The 17,150-nt window shown below is 40.6% G+C and overlaps 1 protein-coding gene across 1 annotated transcript in view; it reads left to right on the plus strand.

The window, feature by feature from the left end:
- Window positions 1–16,245, plus strand: part of nf1b (neurofibromin 1b) — a 73,249-nt gene extending 57,004 nt beyond the window's left edge. Inside the window, exons 39-57 of the mRNA XM_058411046.1 lie at window positions 589–782; window positions 1,782–1,922; window positions 2,633–2,912; window positions 3,154–3,368; window positions 3,962–4,023; window positions 4,186–4,300; window positions 5,173–5,274; window positions 5,599–5,739; window positions 6,234–6,360; window positions 6,471–6,602; window positions 6,695–6,830; window positions 6,910–7,067; window positions 7,205–7,327; window positions 9,825–9,949; window positions 10,245–10,345; window positions 10,693–10,835; window positions 11,001–11,047; window positions 11,369–11,585; window positions 12,841–16,245. Coding sequence (XP_058267029.1) covers window positions 589–782; window positions 1,782–1,922; window positions 2,633–2,912; window positions 3,154–3,368; window positions 3,962–4,023; window positions 4,186–4,300; window positions 5,173–5,274; window positions 5,599–5,739; window positions 6,234–6,360; window positions 6,471–6,602; window positions 6,695–6,830; window positions 6,910–7,067; window positions 7,205–7,327; window positions 9,825–9,949; window positions 10,245–10,345; window positions 10,693–10,835; window positions 11,001–11,047; window positions 11,369–11,585; window positions 12,841–12,983 — 2,702 coding nt within the window. The 3' untranslated portion in view covers window positions 12,984–16,245. The remainder of the gene's footprint in view (window positions 1–588; window positions 783–1,781; window positions 1,923–2,632; window positions 2,913–3,153; window positions 3,369–3,961; window positions 4,024–4,185; window positions 4,301–5,172; window positions 5,275–5,598; window positions 5,740–6,233; window positions 6,361–6,470; window positions 6,603–6,694; window positions 6,831–6,909; window positions 7,068–7,204; window positions 7,328–9,824; window positions 9,950–10,244; window positions 10,346–10,692; window positions 10,836–11,000; window positions 11,048–11,368; window positions 11,586–12,840) is intronic.
- Window positions 16,246–17,150: the final 905 nt, after the last annotated feature.

Here is a 17,150-nt window from a genome sequence, read left to right on the forward strand (position 1 = left end):
GCAAAATACAGAAAACTGTTCATAATCAGGTCCTTTTTGTATTGGAGCTTCCAAGCTTCATATTTAATACTTTTTTTTTTTTTTAGACCAATAGAGTTTTTGCTGTCTGATATTTTAAGATTTAAAATATAAATGATTTTAATATATTCAAATCTGACAATTTGTTTAGTAAGAAATGACGTTTAGGAGGTCGGTAATTTCTCAAAGACGTTTTAATTGATTTTGAAATCGATTCACTACGTACAATCATTTTTGTACAAACAATTCAGGAGCGTTGAAAGATTTCCTCCTAAGTAGCTCTGTTTGTGCGATCACTTCTGCTAAAAAAAAAAAAAAAAAATCCTTATTTTGAAGTTACAAAGCTAGTCCCAAGGCGTGTTCTCATAACTGCTGGTGTAGCATAGCTAATCTAAAATCACTAATCATGGAGAATATTAGAACCATGCAAAAAGTGTGCAAATGATGGCATTTGTGCTACTTGGCTATATAATTTGCAAAATCTGCAAATGACAGGCAATACCGTCCAGGAAATTTAGTAATTTGCAAAATCATCGTTTTTTTTTTGGGGTTTGTTCATTGTGTATGCAGGTATTGAGTTGAAACACCTCTGTCTGGAGTACATGACTCCCTGGCTGCTCAACCTGGTCCGCTTCTGCAAACACAACGACGATGCCAAGCGCCAGCGTGTCACCGCCATCCTGGACAAGCTCATCACAATGACCATCAATGAGAAGCAGATGTACCCGTCCATCCAGGCCAAGATCTGGGGCAGCCTGGGCCAGGTACGGTGATCCTAACAACATTTATCATATCAAATTATGTGCATATGTGCAGTATGCTATTTTCATTCACAACTATATAGTGGTTGCTCCATAGATTTACTGCAGTAGGAACAGCTGTACTTGTAGACACAACTCTAATCTATAGTCTCCTCAAGGAATTCTTATCTTCGTATGTTTGATTATAAAGATATCATCAGGTTGTGTCATGGATCCCAGGGGTTTGGGGAAGACCATGCAAATTTCCACCGTAGAACAAAAATCCCCAGTCTCCAGGGTGCCATGTCTGTTGTACTGTGACACCTGTCCAGCTGAACATTTAAACAAACCACATGTTGTTATATTTTAAAGAATTATTTGTCAGGCAACAAATTCAATCCAGTCATCTTCTATAGCATTAGCTCTGACAGCTAGTGCATTCTAATACAGTATTACTTATAAACGACAAAAGCAAGGAGTTGTATAGCAGATGCAACACAGAAACTTTTCTATAAAATATAATTGATGACATGGTAAAGATTCCTTTAAGGAGATTTATTTAACTCTATGGAAAAGTCTTTCCAGATGTTCAGTAACATGAAAAGCTGCCCCCCCCCTTGCCTTTAATTTATGACCCCTTTAAGTCCTGGAGCTCATCAGTATACATTTATTTTACAGATTATTAAATAAACTATGCACATTATTTAAATGGATCTAATCATTTTTAGGCTTTTTATTGAGTTTTTTTCCTCCACCCATAGAACTTTATTTATTAAAGTTGTTATTAGATAACTAGATAACGATCATTCCCATTTATTTGTGACAACATTAGAAAATCAGCTATGTTTTATGTTTGAACCATGACAATTGAAAACTTGATGTGATTATTTTTCCTACATCATGTCCTGTTGAGTTTTATTTCTCGCATGTGCTAATAGATTTAATTACATAAAAAGGTATAAAATGAAAGACAGTGGCCCTCACAGCTCACTTTGCCTCTGGACCATGTTCTGTCCGCTCCAGATCACTGACCTGCTGGACGTGGTTTTGGACAGCTTCATTAAGACCAGTGCTACAGGAGGCCTGGGCTCCATCAAGGCTGAGGTGATGGCGGATACTGCTGTGGCTCTGGCCTCTGGCAATGTCAAACTGGTGTCTAGCAAGGTGAGACACACACACACACACACACACACACACAGACACAGCATCACTGTGAATTTTGCTAACTCATTCGCAACAATCACTGGACAAAAATGGAAAGGTTTGAGTCGACAAGGAGAAGCGAGGAGTCTTTTCATGTCAGTGTCAAGTAATTTCACTACATCTGTCTGTATCTTTCTGATTTCCTCTGCTCTATGTGAAGGTGTGTGCATGTGTATTTTTTTCCGTTTTTCATTTTTTCCACACAACCATGTTATGACTGTGGGGATTGTTCAAGTCATGAGGCAAAGGCCGTGTGAGGTCGTGCCAGCGGGAGACGTGTCTGAGCAGGAAGGCTGGCACAGGGGCTGCTTTGTCCCCAAAGTATAAGGGTTACTGGGGTTTAAACAACCTGCTGTTTAACTTCCTGTTTCATATGCTTCAACGCTTCATGAGAAACAGTCATGCTAAATCCCAGGAGGTTTAGATTATTTAGACATGCCAAGATGTAGGTTTTACATATAATTTATATTCACTCTAAGAGTGTCTGCTGCATCTGCTTTATTAAATATAATACCATCATGCCCAAAAATAATACAGCCAAAGGATTTTATTAGGCTAGATGTCCTGTCCAGTGTTAACTTCTTTTTAGTTTCTGTTTCTTGGCAATATTGTTAATAAAAGCTCATCCTCACAGTGTTCACAGTGCTGTTCATCTGAACTTCCTTGCCCAGGTCATTATCCGCATGTGTAAGATCATCGATAAGACGTGCCTGTCCCCGACGCCGACGCTGGAGCAGCACCTGATGTGGGATGACATTGCAATCCTGGCACGCTACATGCTCATGCTGTCCTTCAACAACCTGCTGGATGTGGCAGCTCATCTGCCCTACTTATTTCATGTGGTGACACTGCTGGTAGCCACAGGGCCACTCTCGCTGCGCGCCTCCACACACGGCCTCGTCATTAACATCATCCACTCACTCTGCACCTGCTCACAGCTCAACTTTAGTGGTAAGGGCATGCTCAGGGAAGTGTATCGATCTTAGGCTTTCCTATAGTCACACTACAGGAAGATCAATGTGTTCAATGAAAAGACTAAAAAAACCATATATTCATTATTCACTGTTCACTCAAACCAGTGTGTTTTTAGTGGATGTTCCTTCCTTTCCTAATTCATCTTAACCAAGTTGTAAAGAGAAACTTATCGAGGAGGTTAATAACAAACACAGTGTTTTTTTGTCCACTCATGCAGAAGAGACCAAGCAGGTGTTGAGGCTGAGTCTGACCGAATTCTCACTGCCCAAATTTTACTTGCTGTTCGGCATCAGTAAGGTCAAGTCTGCGGCCGTCATAGCTTTCCGCTCCAGCTACAGGGATCGTTCTTTCTCTCCAGGATCGTATGAGCGTGAGACCTTCGCTCTGTCCTCGCTGGAGACAGTGACGGAGGCTCTGTTGGAGATCATGGAGGTAGCTATTAGATTAGATTATTTTTTAGTCTCCTTGCTGGAGAGCCTTTCAGTCGATCACCCACCATGTGTTTCAGCCAGATTTTTCTCATTAATGTAGTAGAAGTATAATAGATATCTATTTTCCGTGTTTTGTTTTGTTGTTTTTTTTCCCATCTTTTTCTTTTTTAGGTATCACTTAATGTTATTCTGGCTAAGGTTTAAATGACCTGAAAAGTATTTCTGCTGTAACCTAGAAAAACTGAAGCACTGTATACTTGCTGAGACAAGCTCGTGTCTCAGTTCCGTTTACAAAAATGTGGCCTTTATATTTTTAGTCTTGAACACTTCCCCATACTGCTGCTGCCAGTTTATTTTAAATGCACTGAATAACCCACTGGGTTTTTCCCACATATTCAATAAAATGTTCTAGTGTTTCCAGGGGTTGATGCTTGAATAAATAATCACAAATCTCAAAACATGCACTTATTGTCTCTTATTGTCATCAGGAGTAGAACTCCCTGAATTGGGTTAAATGGTAGGGACATTGGTATAATGAACATTGTGAATAATTTGTCGTTTGTGAGTAATCCGGTGTTATTTCTTTCTGGTCAGGCGTGCATGAGGGACATTCCAGGGTGTAAATGGCTTGATCAGTGGACCGAATTGGCTCAGAAGTAAGTCCCACCCGTCTGTGTCAGACATCCCACTGTACCCTGCCTTCTGACACTCGTGGTATATGAGACGTGTAGAGGTGCCAGTGTTAGTCATGAGTCATTTTCACAGTGGTTTTGTAATTAATCTGCATGATTTTTTTTTTTTTGCTACTTTGTCTGCAGGTTTGCTTTCCAGTACAACCCTTCACTACAGCCCAGGGCTCTAGTGGTGTTTGGCTGCATCAGCAAGCGCATCACCCACGGTCAGATCAAACAGATCATCCGCATCCTCAGCAAGGTGAGTCACATGCTCATCATGCTATTTTTGTACAGTTATTACATATTTTCAACTACTCGAAAACGGCTGCTCAAAGCACAACCCGATACTGATCTGTTCTATCACTTGCATTAATGTCCATCATGCACTTTAACATTAATCAGTCTTTACACTGATTCGGTCAGTGCATATGATTTACGCGCAATCTACTATATGGTCACCAGATGTGTAAACTGTGGCATCTATTGTATGACGTCTTGAGCTCGAGTTACACAACACAGTCTTTCATGACCAACTGAAACTGTTTTTCAGTCATCTCATGGCCTTAATATATCAATTAGTGCACACGGGTTACTTTATAAAATACTACTGCTTGTCACTGAATAGACTCCATACAAACACTTTCATCTGATTTAGACTATAAACTCCACTAAGCCAATTTTCAGTGAGACGATTAATAGAAAAAAAGGAACAGCATCTTGAAGCAGTGAGTGATTATCAGACTGGAGCCGCTTTAGAACCCAGAAATATGGAGTAAACATCATAACATTTAACCAAAGTTATTTTTAAATTGATGACACATTTGAAATGATGGTAACATTAGTATCACCACCTACTTGTGTCTTGTTACCTAGTGGAGGCATTACAGATTTGACAGATGCATTATTAAATTCTAGTGAAAACCACTGCGGTTCTGCCGTTAAATAAGTGACAGCATCATGCACTTTCGTCCACTTTTGCTTTATATTTCCTGTTTTAGAAGTTGCTTCAGCCAGACTTCCTCAGACGCTGACAAAATAGCTGTAAATGCAGAGGATACCCGCTGCACTGTTTCTGTACGGCTGCAGAGTTGTGTGATTCACTGCTTAATGGACCCTTTGCTGTTTGGACAGGGTTTGGAGAGCTGCTTAAAGGGGCCAGACAGTTACAACAGCCAGGTGCTGATCGAGGCCACGGTCATTGCTCTCACCAAGCTGCAGCCCCTGCTGACCAAGGTACACCACAACCAGATCACATTAGATCAAATCAACACACAGATCATGAATTATTTATAAACGATATTAAAATTGAGAATCAAAACTGATTGAAAGTGTGAAGTTGTGAACAGCCCCTTTATTGTTTACAATAAGAACAGCTAGTTATCTTGTACTAGCTAGGATTCAGTGATAGCATTTCTGTGCTTACAGTGGGGAGTGCTGCATGAGAGGAGATTTTCATGTTAGCACAAATGATGCTTGGTCTAGTTTGTAAAAACAGTGATGTTGATTTCTATGACTTTTTTTTAAATTTTTTATTTCAATCCTTTTAATCCTGGCTAGGACTCGCCCATGCACAAGGCTCTGTTTTGGGTGGCTGTGGCGGTCCTGCAGCTGGACGAGGTGAACCTGTACTCGGCAGGCACGGCCTTGCTGGAGCAGAACCTGCACACGCTGGACAGCATGCATGTCTTCAATGACAAGGTGCTCCATGCATTTATATGAATTGATTTCATGCAATGGCTGTAATTCAAATCATAGGTTTATATTAATGCACTCTTTCTTTATGGAAGGAGTCTCCAGTTTCAGTCAGAGGAGTTTGTGTTGTATATGTTTTTAATAACTTCCAAAGAAAGAACGAAAGGGCTGTAACAGGAGCTAACATGTTTTACAGATGTTCCACAGCAGTAAGCATAACTATAATTGAATAAAATGTACTGTGATTTGTTCTTTAAGAAATAATAAGAATGAACAAAATGGAATAAACAGGATGGTAACGATATTTCTGTGTGACTTCTGTGTCATGTATTACTATATGTATACTATATATACTCCTACTTGCATGCACTGTGATAGGAGGTTTCCATGTTCAAAATGGAGCAGGGGCGGTTCGCTTGTTTTTTGGGGGTTTTTTTTGGGTTATTCTTAGTAGTAGTAGTAATCCTGAAATGGCGGCCATGTTTGTTTTCTTTCTGCAGAGTCCTGAGGAGGTATTTATGGAGATTCGTAAGCCTCTGGAGTGGCACTGCAAACAGATGGACCACTTTGTCGGCCTCAACTTTAACTCCAACTTCAACTTTGCACTTGTGGGTCATCTGCTTAAAGGTGAGAGATCTAAAATAATCGCTACTGTAAAAAAAAAAAAAAAAAAAAACTTGCGAGAGAAATGAACTCTGTATTAAAAGAAATGATGCTTTCATCCCCATCATGCTCAGGCTACAGGCATCCTTCCCCCACTACTGTGGCACGGACAGTGCGCATCCTACATATGCTTCTCAGCCTGGTGGGAAAACATCTCAACTGTGACAAGTTTGAGGTCAACACACAGAGCGTAGCCTACCTGGCCGGTGAGCACTGATCTCTCGGCTAATTTAAGCGTTAATAGCTGCTGTGTGCGTTGTTCATAGTTGTTCTCTATATTTATTTTTGTTCTTGGCAGCTCTGCTCACAGTGTCAGAGGAAGTACGCAGCCGGTGCAGTCTGAAACACAGGAAGTCTCTGCTTCTCTCCGATGTTGCCATGGAGAATGTTCCTATGGAGACGTACTCAGTGCATACTCGCGACCCTAACTGCAGGTTCGAACCACAAGATTTAACGTCAGTGACCTGTAAATAATTGCAGCTTCGTGAAGCAAACACATTGTTGTTATTACAGGACGTTGAGAGAGAACCATCCTTGGGCGTCTCCTAAAGTTTCAGAACGGTACTTGGTTGCAAACTACCCCATCGTGGGCCAGATCAGCCCTCGGACTCGGAAATCTATGAGCCTGGACATGGGCCAGCCATCTCAGGCCAACACCAAAAAACTTCTGGGTAAAATTCGACACCAGACACACACGGAGTTCAGCATGGAACCATAACTCACTTGATATTAACAGTAACACTAATGTAGTTGAAATAACGCCTTCTACAACTTCCTGTTTGTGTTTGTGTGTGTGTGTGTGTGTCAGGGACGAGAAAAAGCTTTGACCACTTGATATCAGACACGAAGGCACCAAAAAGGCCAGAGATGGAGTCTGGCATTACAACTCCCCCCAAGATGAGAAGAGTGGCTGAGAACGACTATGAAATAGGTGTGATTTTTGCGTCTAGGCAGTATAGTGAAGAAAAGATGAAGTGAGATGTGTACATGCATGTGGTAATTGAAAATAACTGTGGTTTGAGTGTGACATAGATGTAAGTCACAGTCACCAATCTATATATGAATCATCCATTCCTGTCAAGACAATGAACAATAATTTATAGTTTCCTGCACATAGTGTTTCAGATGCATGTAGTATGTTTGTTTTAGGCTTTCCAAACCAAAAAGTGCTACCTAAAAATACTGTGAGGTCTCAGAAAACCAGAATAACACCAAACACAGTAACATTAAAGTTTATTTAATTCATAGATTAAGTTTGGAATTACATCAGAAAGCAGGAAGTGATGCGGATGATCATGATGATAATATATTTTTAGTTTAAACTTAAATATCTAGATTTAATATGAATTGGGTTTTTGGCTGAAATTGTTTTTTTTGGCACTTTAAGAAACCATAAATATATTTGTTGATGTGGAAATGTTTTTATATTGTGCGTAGTTTAGATTCCTGCAAAGAAGGAGCTTGTTTAGCCAATCTGATGGTCTAAAACTTCATTAACCAAGTGTGATTTCCTCATAATATCATGATTCGATCAAGCTGTTGCATAGCTGTGAGCCTTTTTCGTTTTGGATTTTTGGGGGTATTAAATTACCGGAACTTGAGTTTGAGATATACAGTATCTCACAAAAGAGAGTACACCCTTCACATTTTTGTAAATATTTTTATTATATCGTTTCATGTGAGAACACTGAAGAAATGATACTGTGCTACAATGTAAAGTAGTGAGTGTACAGCCTGTGTAACAGTGTAAATTTGCTGTCCCCTCAAAATAACTCAACACACAGCCATTAATGTCTAAACCGTTGGCAACAAAAGTGACTACACCCCTAAGTGGAAATGTCCAAATTGGGCCCAAAGTGTCAATATTTTGTGTGGCCACCATTATTTTCCAACACTGCCTTAACCCTCTTGGGCATGGAGTTCACCAGAGCTTCACAGGTTGCCACTGGAGTCCTCTTTCACTCCATGATGACATCACAGAGCTGGTGGATGTTAGAGACCTTGCTCTCCCCCACCTTCCGTTTGAGGATGCCCCACAGATGCTCAATAGGGTTTAGGTCTGGAGACATGCTTGGCCAGTCCATCACCCTTACCCTCAGCTTCTTTAGCAATGCAGTGGTCGTCTTGGAGGTGTGTTTGGGGTTGTTATCATGTTGGAATACTGCCCTGTGGCCCAGTCTCTGAAGGGAGGGGATCATGTTCTGCTTCAGTATGTCACAGTACATGTTGGCATTCATGGTTCCCTCAATGAACTGTAGCTCCCCAGTGCCGGCAGCACTCATGCGGGCCCAGACGATGACACTCCCACCACCATGCTTGACTGTAGGCAAGACACACTTGTCTTTGTACTCCTCACCTGGTTGCTGCCAGAACGCTTGACACCATCTGAACCAAATAAGTTTATCTTGGTCTCATCGGACCACAGGACATGGTTCCAGTAATCCATGTCCTTAGTCTGCTTGTCTTTAGCAGACTGTATGCGGGCTTTATTGCGCATCATCCTTAGTAGAGGCTTCCTTCTGGGACGACAGCCATGCAGACCAGTTTGATGCAGTGTGCGGCGTACGGTCTGAGCACTGACAGGCTGACCCCCCACCCCTTCAACCTCTGCAGCAATGCTGACAGCACTCATACGTCTATTTCCCAAAGACAACCTCCGGATATGACACTGAGCATGTGCACTCAACTTCTTTGGTGGACCATGGCGAGGCCTGTTCTGAGTGGAACCTGTCCTGTAAAACCACTGTGGTGGTTTTATGGTCTTGCCCACCGTGCTGCAGCTCAGTTTCAGGGTCTTGGCAATCTTCTTATAGCCTAGGCCATCTTTATGTAGAGCAACAATTCTTTTTTTCAGATCCTCAGAGAGTTCTTTGCCATGAGGTGCCATGTTGAATTTCCAGTGACCAGTATGAGAGTGTGAGAGCGATAACACCAAATTTAACACACCTGCTCCCCATTCACACCTGAGACCTTGTAACACTAATGAGTCACATGACACCGGGGAGGGTAAATGGCTAATTGTGCCCAATTTGGGCATTTCCTCTTAGGGGTGTACTCACTTTTGTTGCCAACGGTTTAGACATTAATGGCTGTGTGTTGAGTTATTTTGAGGGGACAGCAGATTTACACTGTTATACAGGCTGTACACTCACTACTTTACATTGGAGCAGAGGGTCATTTCTTCAGTGTTGTCACATGAAAAGATATAATAAAATATTTACAAAAAAGTGAGGGTTGTACTAACTTTTGTGAGATACTGTATACTAAAGAAAAAACAGTTCAGTTCAGGAAAGCCTGTGGGAGCAATAAATAGTAGCAAATATAAGGATTTCTCTGTGTGAAGGGTTCATGTGCTGAGTGATTCAATCTTTTTGCTGAAATGTACTTTAAAATGGCTATTTTTTTTGTTGTTGTTCTTTTTAAAACAGAAACCCAAAGAATCTCTCAGCAGCACCACCACCTGAGGAAAGTCTCCGTGTCCGAATCCAACGTCCTCCTGGACGAGGAGGTTCTCACTGACCCGAAGATCCAGGCACTTCTCCTCACCGTGCTGGTGTGTGCTCATCTCTTTTTTGTACACTTTCACAATTACTCATCCGTCGTTTGTATCACTTCCTCTTTCAGGCTCGTTGTTGTATTTGTTCATGTATCATATTTGCTTCCTGTTGTCTTTTCTGCCTCTCTATCTGCATCTCTGTTCCTCTTCAGGAGGTCATTTGAAATGGTTTCATAAGCGGCTGACTTCTCCATTTTTTGATGGATATTCCAAATTTCCTTTTCATGAAGATATTGAAAATTCGAGCATAATCAAATGTTAACATATAAGCAAGTGGAGGTTTCTGTTGCAGGCAACTCAGGTCAAAAACACGACGGACGAATTCGACCAGAGGATTCTCTATGAGTTTTTAGCCGAGGCTTGCGTCGTCTTTCCGAAAGTCTTTCCTGTGGTGTAAGTCAAAGGATCGATTTATAATGAATAATGAGACGCCTTATGTAGCATTTCCTCTAGAAAGTGTCCCTAAATTCTGATGATATGAATATACACATTGTCAATCCTACAAACCCCGCCCCTTTCCCAGCATTTGCATGTTGGAACATGATTGGCTTATATTTTATGATGCAATAACCCCAACTACATATTCCGTAGTCATTTTTTTCAGCTCTTAAATGAATTCTTCTGAAATGATTTCATTATAAAAGGACATTTTAGAACTCATCTACACTTCTATAACTAGCATGTCCATAATCGTATCTTAGAATCGTACAATCTTGTTTTATTGGAAATTTTTTGTGCAGTCACAACCTCTTGGACTCGAAGATCAACACGCTGCTGTCTATGTGCCAGGACCCGATCCTGCTGAACCCTGTGCATGGCATTGTACAGAGTGTGGTGTACCACGAGGAATCGCCCCCGCAGTACCAGCCTTCGTATCTTCAGAGTAAAAACACACTACAAGTTTATTCATATATTTACATATGGCAGTATTTCACAGTATTTTTTATTTATGTAATCTTGTGTAACAGGGTAGATGTACAGTTCGAGAGCATGATCACTGATCTAAGACATATCGACATGATATTACCGCTTTCTCTCTCACCCACAGGTTTCGGATTTAATGGACTCTGGAGATTTGCTGGACCTTTTTCAAAGGTAGTGAGCCTTAATTTCTCCAGCTTACTGAATAACAGGAAGTGGCTAAGAAAATTCTTTTCTTATTTTCCACTCTGACTCAAAGATGTACTCTGTTTTTAGGGTGAAATTTTAGGTTTCGTTTGTGTTTTTACTAATATGTTTTTTAAAAATGAGGAGCTTTTTATTTTTAGGTACGGATCTGTTTTTAAACTCGGCATTTTTAATTGAATTATTTCATTCTCATTAACATTTAGAGAAACATTTTATAAAATGGTGCCAGGTATTTGATCAGTGCAGCTTTTCATTCTTTAACCCGAGCTGCTGTCCTGCCGCCCACAGCAAAACCAGATCCCGGACTACGCCGAGCTGATTGTTAAGTTTCTGGACGCTCTGATTGACACCTATCTGCCTGGGATTGATGAGGAAGGCAGCGAAGAGGCGCTGAGGACACCTACTTCTCCGTATCCACCTCCGGTCCAGAGCCAGCTCAGCATCACTGCCAACCTCAACCTCTCCAACTCCATGACCTCTCTGGCAACCTCACAACACTCGGCAGGTCAGTGCACTTGCGCACACACACACACACCAACCTGCTGTTTTTAACATCCTGATAGCCAATACTCATTCAAAACAACACACTAAACCACACTACAAACATTCCTAAATAAATGCTCCTTTTTAGGTTTACAACATCAACCACACCCTCACACTGGCAGATTCTAATACGTTCCTGGTTGATTAACGCAGGTTGATTCGTGCACAAAAGCACGAAAAAGGACATTCGTCCCCCCAAAAATTTGCATGACCTGTCCTTGTCTCTGCTCTTGCTGCAAGCTCAAGGTTGTGAGGTTGTACCTAATGTAACAGCTTTGAAGCCGATCAGGTGAAGATTGCACGGGTTCGAAACAGGGTTTTAAATTACAATTCAAATGGCTCCCCCCCCCCCAAAAAAGCATTAATTTTACCACAGTGTCTGAGGATGTCCTGTTATGCAGTGAGGTCACATCCTTTTTTGCATTAACCTCATTTGAATATGCTTATGGCTTGGTGTTTGTTTAGTGGGAGTGTTGTTCCAGCAACTATGAAAATCTTCACTAACATTAGCTTGGTGCTAATGCAACCTTGAAACATCTCTTAGGCAGAAGTTCACAAAACCATACTGGCAGTGATCTTATACACCAAAGCAGCTTTTGAATATGCTTATTGCTCGGTGTTTGTTTAGTGGGAGTGTTGTTCCGGCAGCTATGAAAATCTTCACTACCATTAGCTTGGTGCAACATTGGCATGGCGCTAATGTAACCTTGAAACATCTCTTAAGCTGAAATTCACAAAGCCATCATAGTGTGATGAAAATCATTCATTAATATAAATTATACAATAAAATATCAATTATACAGATATTTGTCAAATTCAAAGTCCATCCAAATCAAGCAAACACACAAGTAAATAAAAAAGCCTAATAAGTCAATAAAGAAATACTTATTATAATAAGATATTATTTCATCATGCTCTTTTTCACAGTCACATTTCTGTTCATGATTTCTCTCGTCCCCCCCCCCCAAAGATAAGGCTACTTTTATTTCTTCTCATACTCTGATCACGTTGCAATGCGTCAGTCGGCAATGGGGCGGAGTCAGAGAAGATGCTCTGATTGGTTGCTCACCTTTTCAGGTGTGACTGAAATTTTCATTCTATGGCAAACAGTTTTCTGTCTTTCCAGCTCCTGTTCTTCCGGGAGAATCTTTGTGTTTCCTCCTCATGCCAGTCTCTGTCTGTTAGCAGCTCTCTCAGTGTGCGCTGTTGCTCTGCAGGTGTCGATAAGGAGAACACGGAGTTGTCTCCGAGTGCTGCGGTTCCCACCAGTGGACGCGCACGACACGGCTCTGCCAGCCACGTCCAGAAGCAGCGCAGCGCCGGCAGCTTCAAGAGACCGAGCATTAAGAAGATTGTATGAATACGGCGCCCTCTGCTGGGCCACACACACCATGCTGCATTTCTACTCACACACTCCTTCCTGTTGCCCTCTTCTTACTTTTATTATTATTATTATTATTATTATTATTATTATTATTTTCTCCTGACCTCCGTTTTCAGCCATACTTTGCCTGACGATCAATAAAAAAAAAAAGACAGGACTAATGGAAAGGAAGTTCTCAAACGTTTGGGAACCAGTCAGTGTTTGAGGAGAATTTTTTATGCTTATAAAGGAACTTGAACTTTTTTTAATGCAGCACCACAAGCTCTTTATTTTTATTCCAAACTAGGTGTCTAAAGGAAAAGCACTGAAATTTACAATTCCACTGCGTTGAATGTTTTGTAAGACCCCCCCCCCTTAAATCACTTTTAATGGAAAGTATTAACCGGGTTGCTCTGTTCAGTCCTTTTTTCTCTCCACAGGGTTTAACTCTGCCTACATTCTGCTTTGTGATCAAATATCTTGGTTTTTACTGCGCACACACAGCGCACGTTACTGTATACTCACAGTATAATTTGCACTTGAATTAGAATCTGTATATTTCCAGTCCTGCTTGGGTCTAGAGGTGCAGGACTGTTCCTGGACATTTGAGGGCTTATGACATTTTTAATAAATAGGTAGATTGATAGAGAAAGAGAGAGAGAGAGATGGATGGATGGTATTGACTATTGCATGATTGTTGCTTCCACATAGAGGTGAGTATTTAAGAAATATCTGATCTCCTGTGAGCAGCAGCTCCTCAGGTGGAAAGACCTTGTTGATGAGGGAGATCACCAGACTGGTTGGAGCCGACAGGAAGACTACCACCTTTGTACAGCTGTGATGAGCTGAAAAGCATTTCAGAACACAAGAATCTGAGGTTACAGTAGGCACAGGCTCTCCCAAGCTAAAACCTCAGACAGGTAAAGATTTCCCAAGGATCCTGGTCTTATTCTGAGTGATTCTGTTAACACTGTAGTGTCAGATTCCTGTGTGGTGCATTAGGAGATGCTTTTCTGCTCGCCACGGACATAAGGAGTAGTTATTTTGGTGACCTTAGCCTTCTTGTCATTTCAAACCAATTCTAGATTTAACGTTAATTTGATGCTTATGGCAGTGTAGGCGTTTTCCTTGAAATTGTCTCGACTGCGGTTATTGTAGTGCATCTCTCTCCCTGAGGAGGATGATGTTGCTCAGTGCACTATATGATTCCCCAATGTGATTCTGATCATCAACGTAAGACTGAAATACTGAAGCAGCACTTGATTAGAACCGAACCATCACCGTCATCCTTTTTATTTATGAAATGAAAGCTAATCGTTTTCTTCTGTTTACTGTAGAGCCAAGTAGTTCAACTAGGATTGTTATTTCCTTGAAACACATCACTCGTTGAAATGTAACCAACACAGCAACACCTTCTCAGCATTCCATCAGTATCGGGGATTGGCTCATGCTCATTGCGCTGATGTAGGAATTGTGTCTAATAAGGGGCGTGTCCATCATCCGTGGTGTGTCGTAATGGAAAGGGGATGGTTCACAGTATTTGGTGTGGACCTAACAAATCAAAAATGGTACTCGGTTGAGTGTTTACAGTGATTTTGTACTTGAATTAGCGAGAAATTGTGAACCAGTTTCTGTATGTGAATTCGCCAATGAAAATCGCCTATGAGAGATTTTAATCAAATGTTTCGAAAACCAAAGTCTAGGATAATGGTGCAATATAATCCAAGAGCATTCAACAGCACTGCATGCTTATGACGAAGCCTCACCTTTCAGCACCCGATGTTTGTTTTTGTTTTTGTTTTTTTTAAGTCAGTGAGCATCAGGTGCGTGTTTGAGCTGGGATACTCAGCTCTTGATTGGTGGGACCAAGTCTGATTTTGCATAATGTATTGAAATATTGGGGTAGTTCAGTGTTTAAAGGTGCAGTTTGTGTTTCTCTGATAGTCATGAAAGTGTAGAAATATTACCACGCGTATCCTGGTGTCTCATGCAAGGTGTATTCCCGCCTAGTTTTCTAGGCTCTGGATGCTCGACCCTGACTTGCATGAAATGGTGATTAGGTGCAGCTGCAATTCCTCACACATGCAGCAGAGGGAGCAAAACACTTCTAAGTGAACCTTTAAGACTCTGCTAGGTTGCCAGGACTCTGCTAGAGAGACAGTTTTGGACACTTGGACACTTATGCCTCACTTTTAAGCCATTTGTATTACCTAAAACTATAAAACTATAACTATGAAATCTACTGAACCTACACTTCTGAAATCTAGAGCAAAAAGGAAATCCAGACGAAAGGAAGAACAATTGATGGGTTATGTTTAAAGAGCAGATATGTAGGATCACCATCACCCCCCCCAAATATGTAAACAAATGCATTTTTTGCAATCAGTCTGCTCTTCCCCGAGTGCTCTTGACGCATACATGATGTCATCGACTGTCCACTTCCACTAGTTCATGTCAAAAGCTATTTTTTATTACTTTTTAATGAAACTTTTAATGAACTTTGGTGAAGAATACGAGGTGAGACGGCACTGTGCAGGTTTTAATGTTTAAAGATTTATTATATATATTCGTTCTTTCATGCATTAAGGTTACCATTTTCTGTTTAAACCATTGCAAAGTAAATGCCTTTGCTTGACCTTATAATGTTGATGTGTTAATTTTCTGTGCTCACATCAGGGTCAGGTTATATTATTGAAGCTTTAACCACAGGTTTGGATCGAAAAGGAAAAAATCCACAGAGGGTAGAAATGATTGAATATTGTTAATCAGATTTCTATCGATGTATGCAGGTAATACGGCTTTGCCCTCATCGTGAGTGAGTGAGTTTTAGCCATAGACTTTCACAACACCTTAACTAGTTCAGTGTAATTCGCAGACGTTATGCAAAACAGAACTTTTTTCTTTCTTTTTTTTCATCTATTTCCTGTTTTTTATGCTTCACAACTGTAAATAATTTTGTGTAAAAAAAAAAAAAAAAAAAATCGAAAGATATATTTACTACACTGTAAATACATGTGACAATATATTGTATTATTTTGCTTTTTGTAAAAGAGCTCATTGCTGTACATGTACAACAGAATACGACGTATGGTGTTGGTAACGGAGACCTCCATCATGTTCACAGCGCTATGTCGTAAATCCTCCAAGGATTAAAACAGATGGTTACAAAACCATTGTATAGAAACACATTGAATAATAAATTTCAGTTACCACCTGATTTCATATTTACACAACCTTACACTAATAAAGTAAATTCTGTCCAGACTGTATTGTGTACTTGATGCTGATTATTTGTGGAACTTTATTTGATAGAGAACTAGCTGGTTGGTTCCTATGATAGACCCAAAATATAATTAGAAGTTAGAAGTGCACTATGTAGGGAATAGAAACCTGTGATTAACACAGTTAGAAGTGCACTGTGTAGGGAATAGAAGCCTGTGATTAACACAGTTAGAAGTGCACTATGTAGGGAATAGAAACCTGTGATTAACACAGTTAGAAGTGCACTATGTAGGGTATAGAAACCTGTGATTAACACAGTTAGAAGTGCACTGTGTAGGGTATAGAAGCCTGTGATTAACACAGTTAGAAGTGCACTGTGTAGGGAATAGAAGCCTGTGATTAACACAGTTAGAAGTGCACTGTGAAGGGAATAGAAACCTGTGATTAACACAGTTAGAAGTGCACTGTGTAGGGTATAGAAGCCTGTGATTAACACAGTTAGAAGTGCACTGTGTAGGGAATAGAAACCTGTGATTAACACAGTTAGAAGTGCACTGTGTAGGGTATAGAAGCCTGTGATTAACACTGTTAGAAGTGCACTATGTAGGGAATAGAAACCTGTGATTAACACAGTTAGAAGTGCACTATGTAGGGAATAGAAGCCTGTGATTAACACAGTTAGAAGTGCACTATGTAGAGAATAGAAACCTGTGATTAACACAGTTAGAAGTGCACTGTGTAGGGAATAGAAGCCTGTGATTAACACAGTTAGAAATGCACTATGTAGGGTATAGAAGCCTGTGATTAACACAGTTAGAAGTGCACTGTGTAGGGTATAGAAGCCTGTGATTAACACAGTTAGAAGTGCACTATGTAGGGTATAGAAGCCTGTGATTAACACAGTTAGAAGTGCACTGTGTAGGGTATAGAAGCCTGTGATTA

Source organism: Hemibagrus wyckioides, linkage group LG16 (assembly GCF_019097595.1).
Source record: "Hemibagrus wyckioides isolate EC202008001 linkage group LG16, SWU_Hwy_1.0, whole genome shotgun sequence".
Taxonomy (NCBI): Eukaryota; Metazoa; Chordata; class Actinopteri; order Siluriformes; family Bagridae; genus Hemibagrus; species Hemibagrus wyckioides.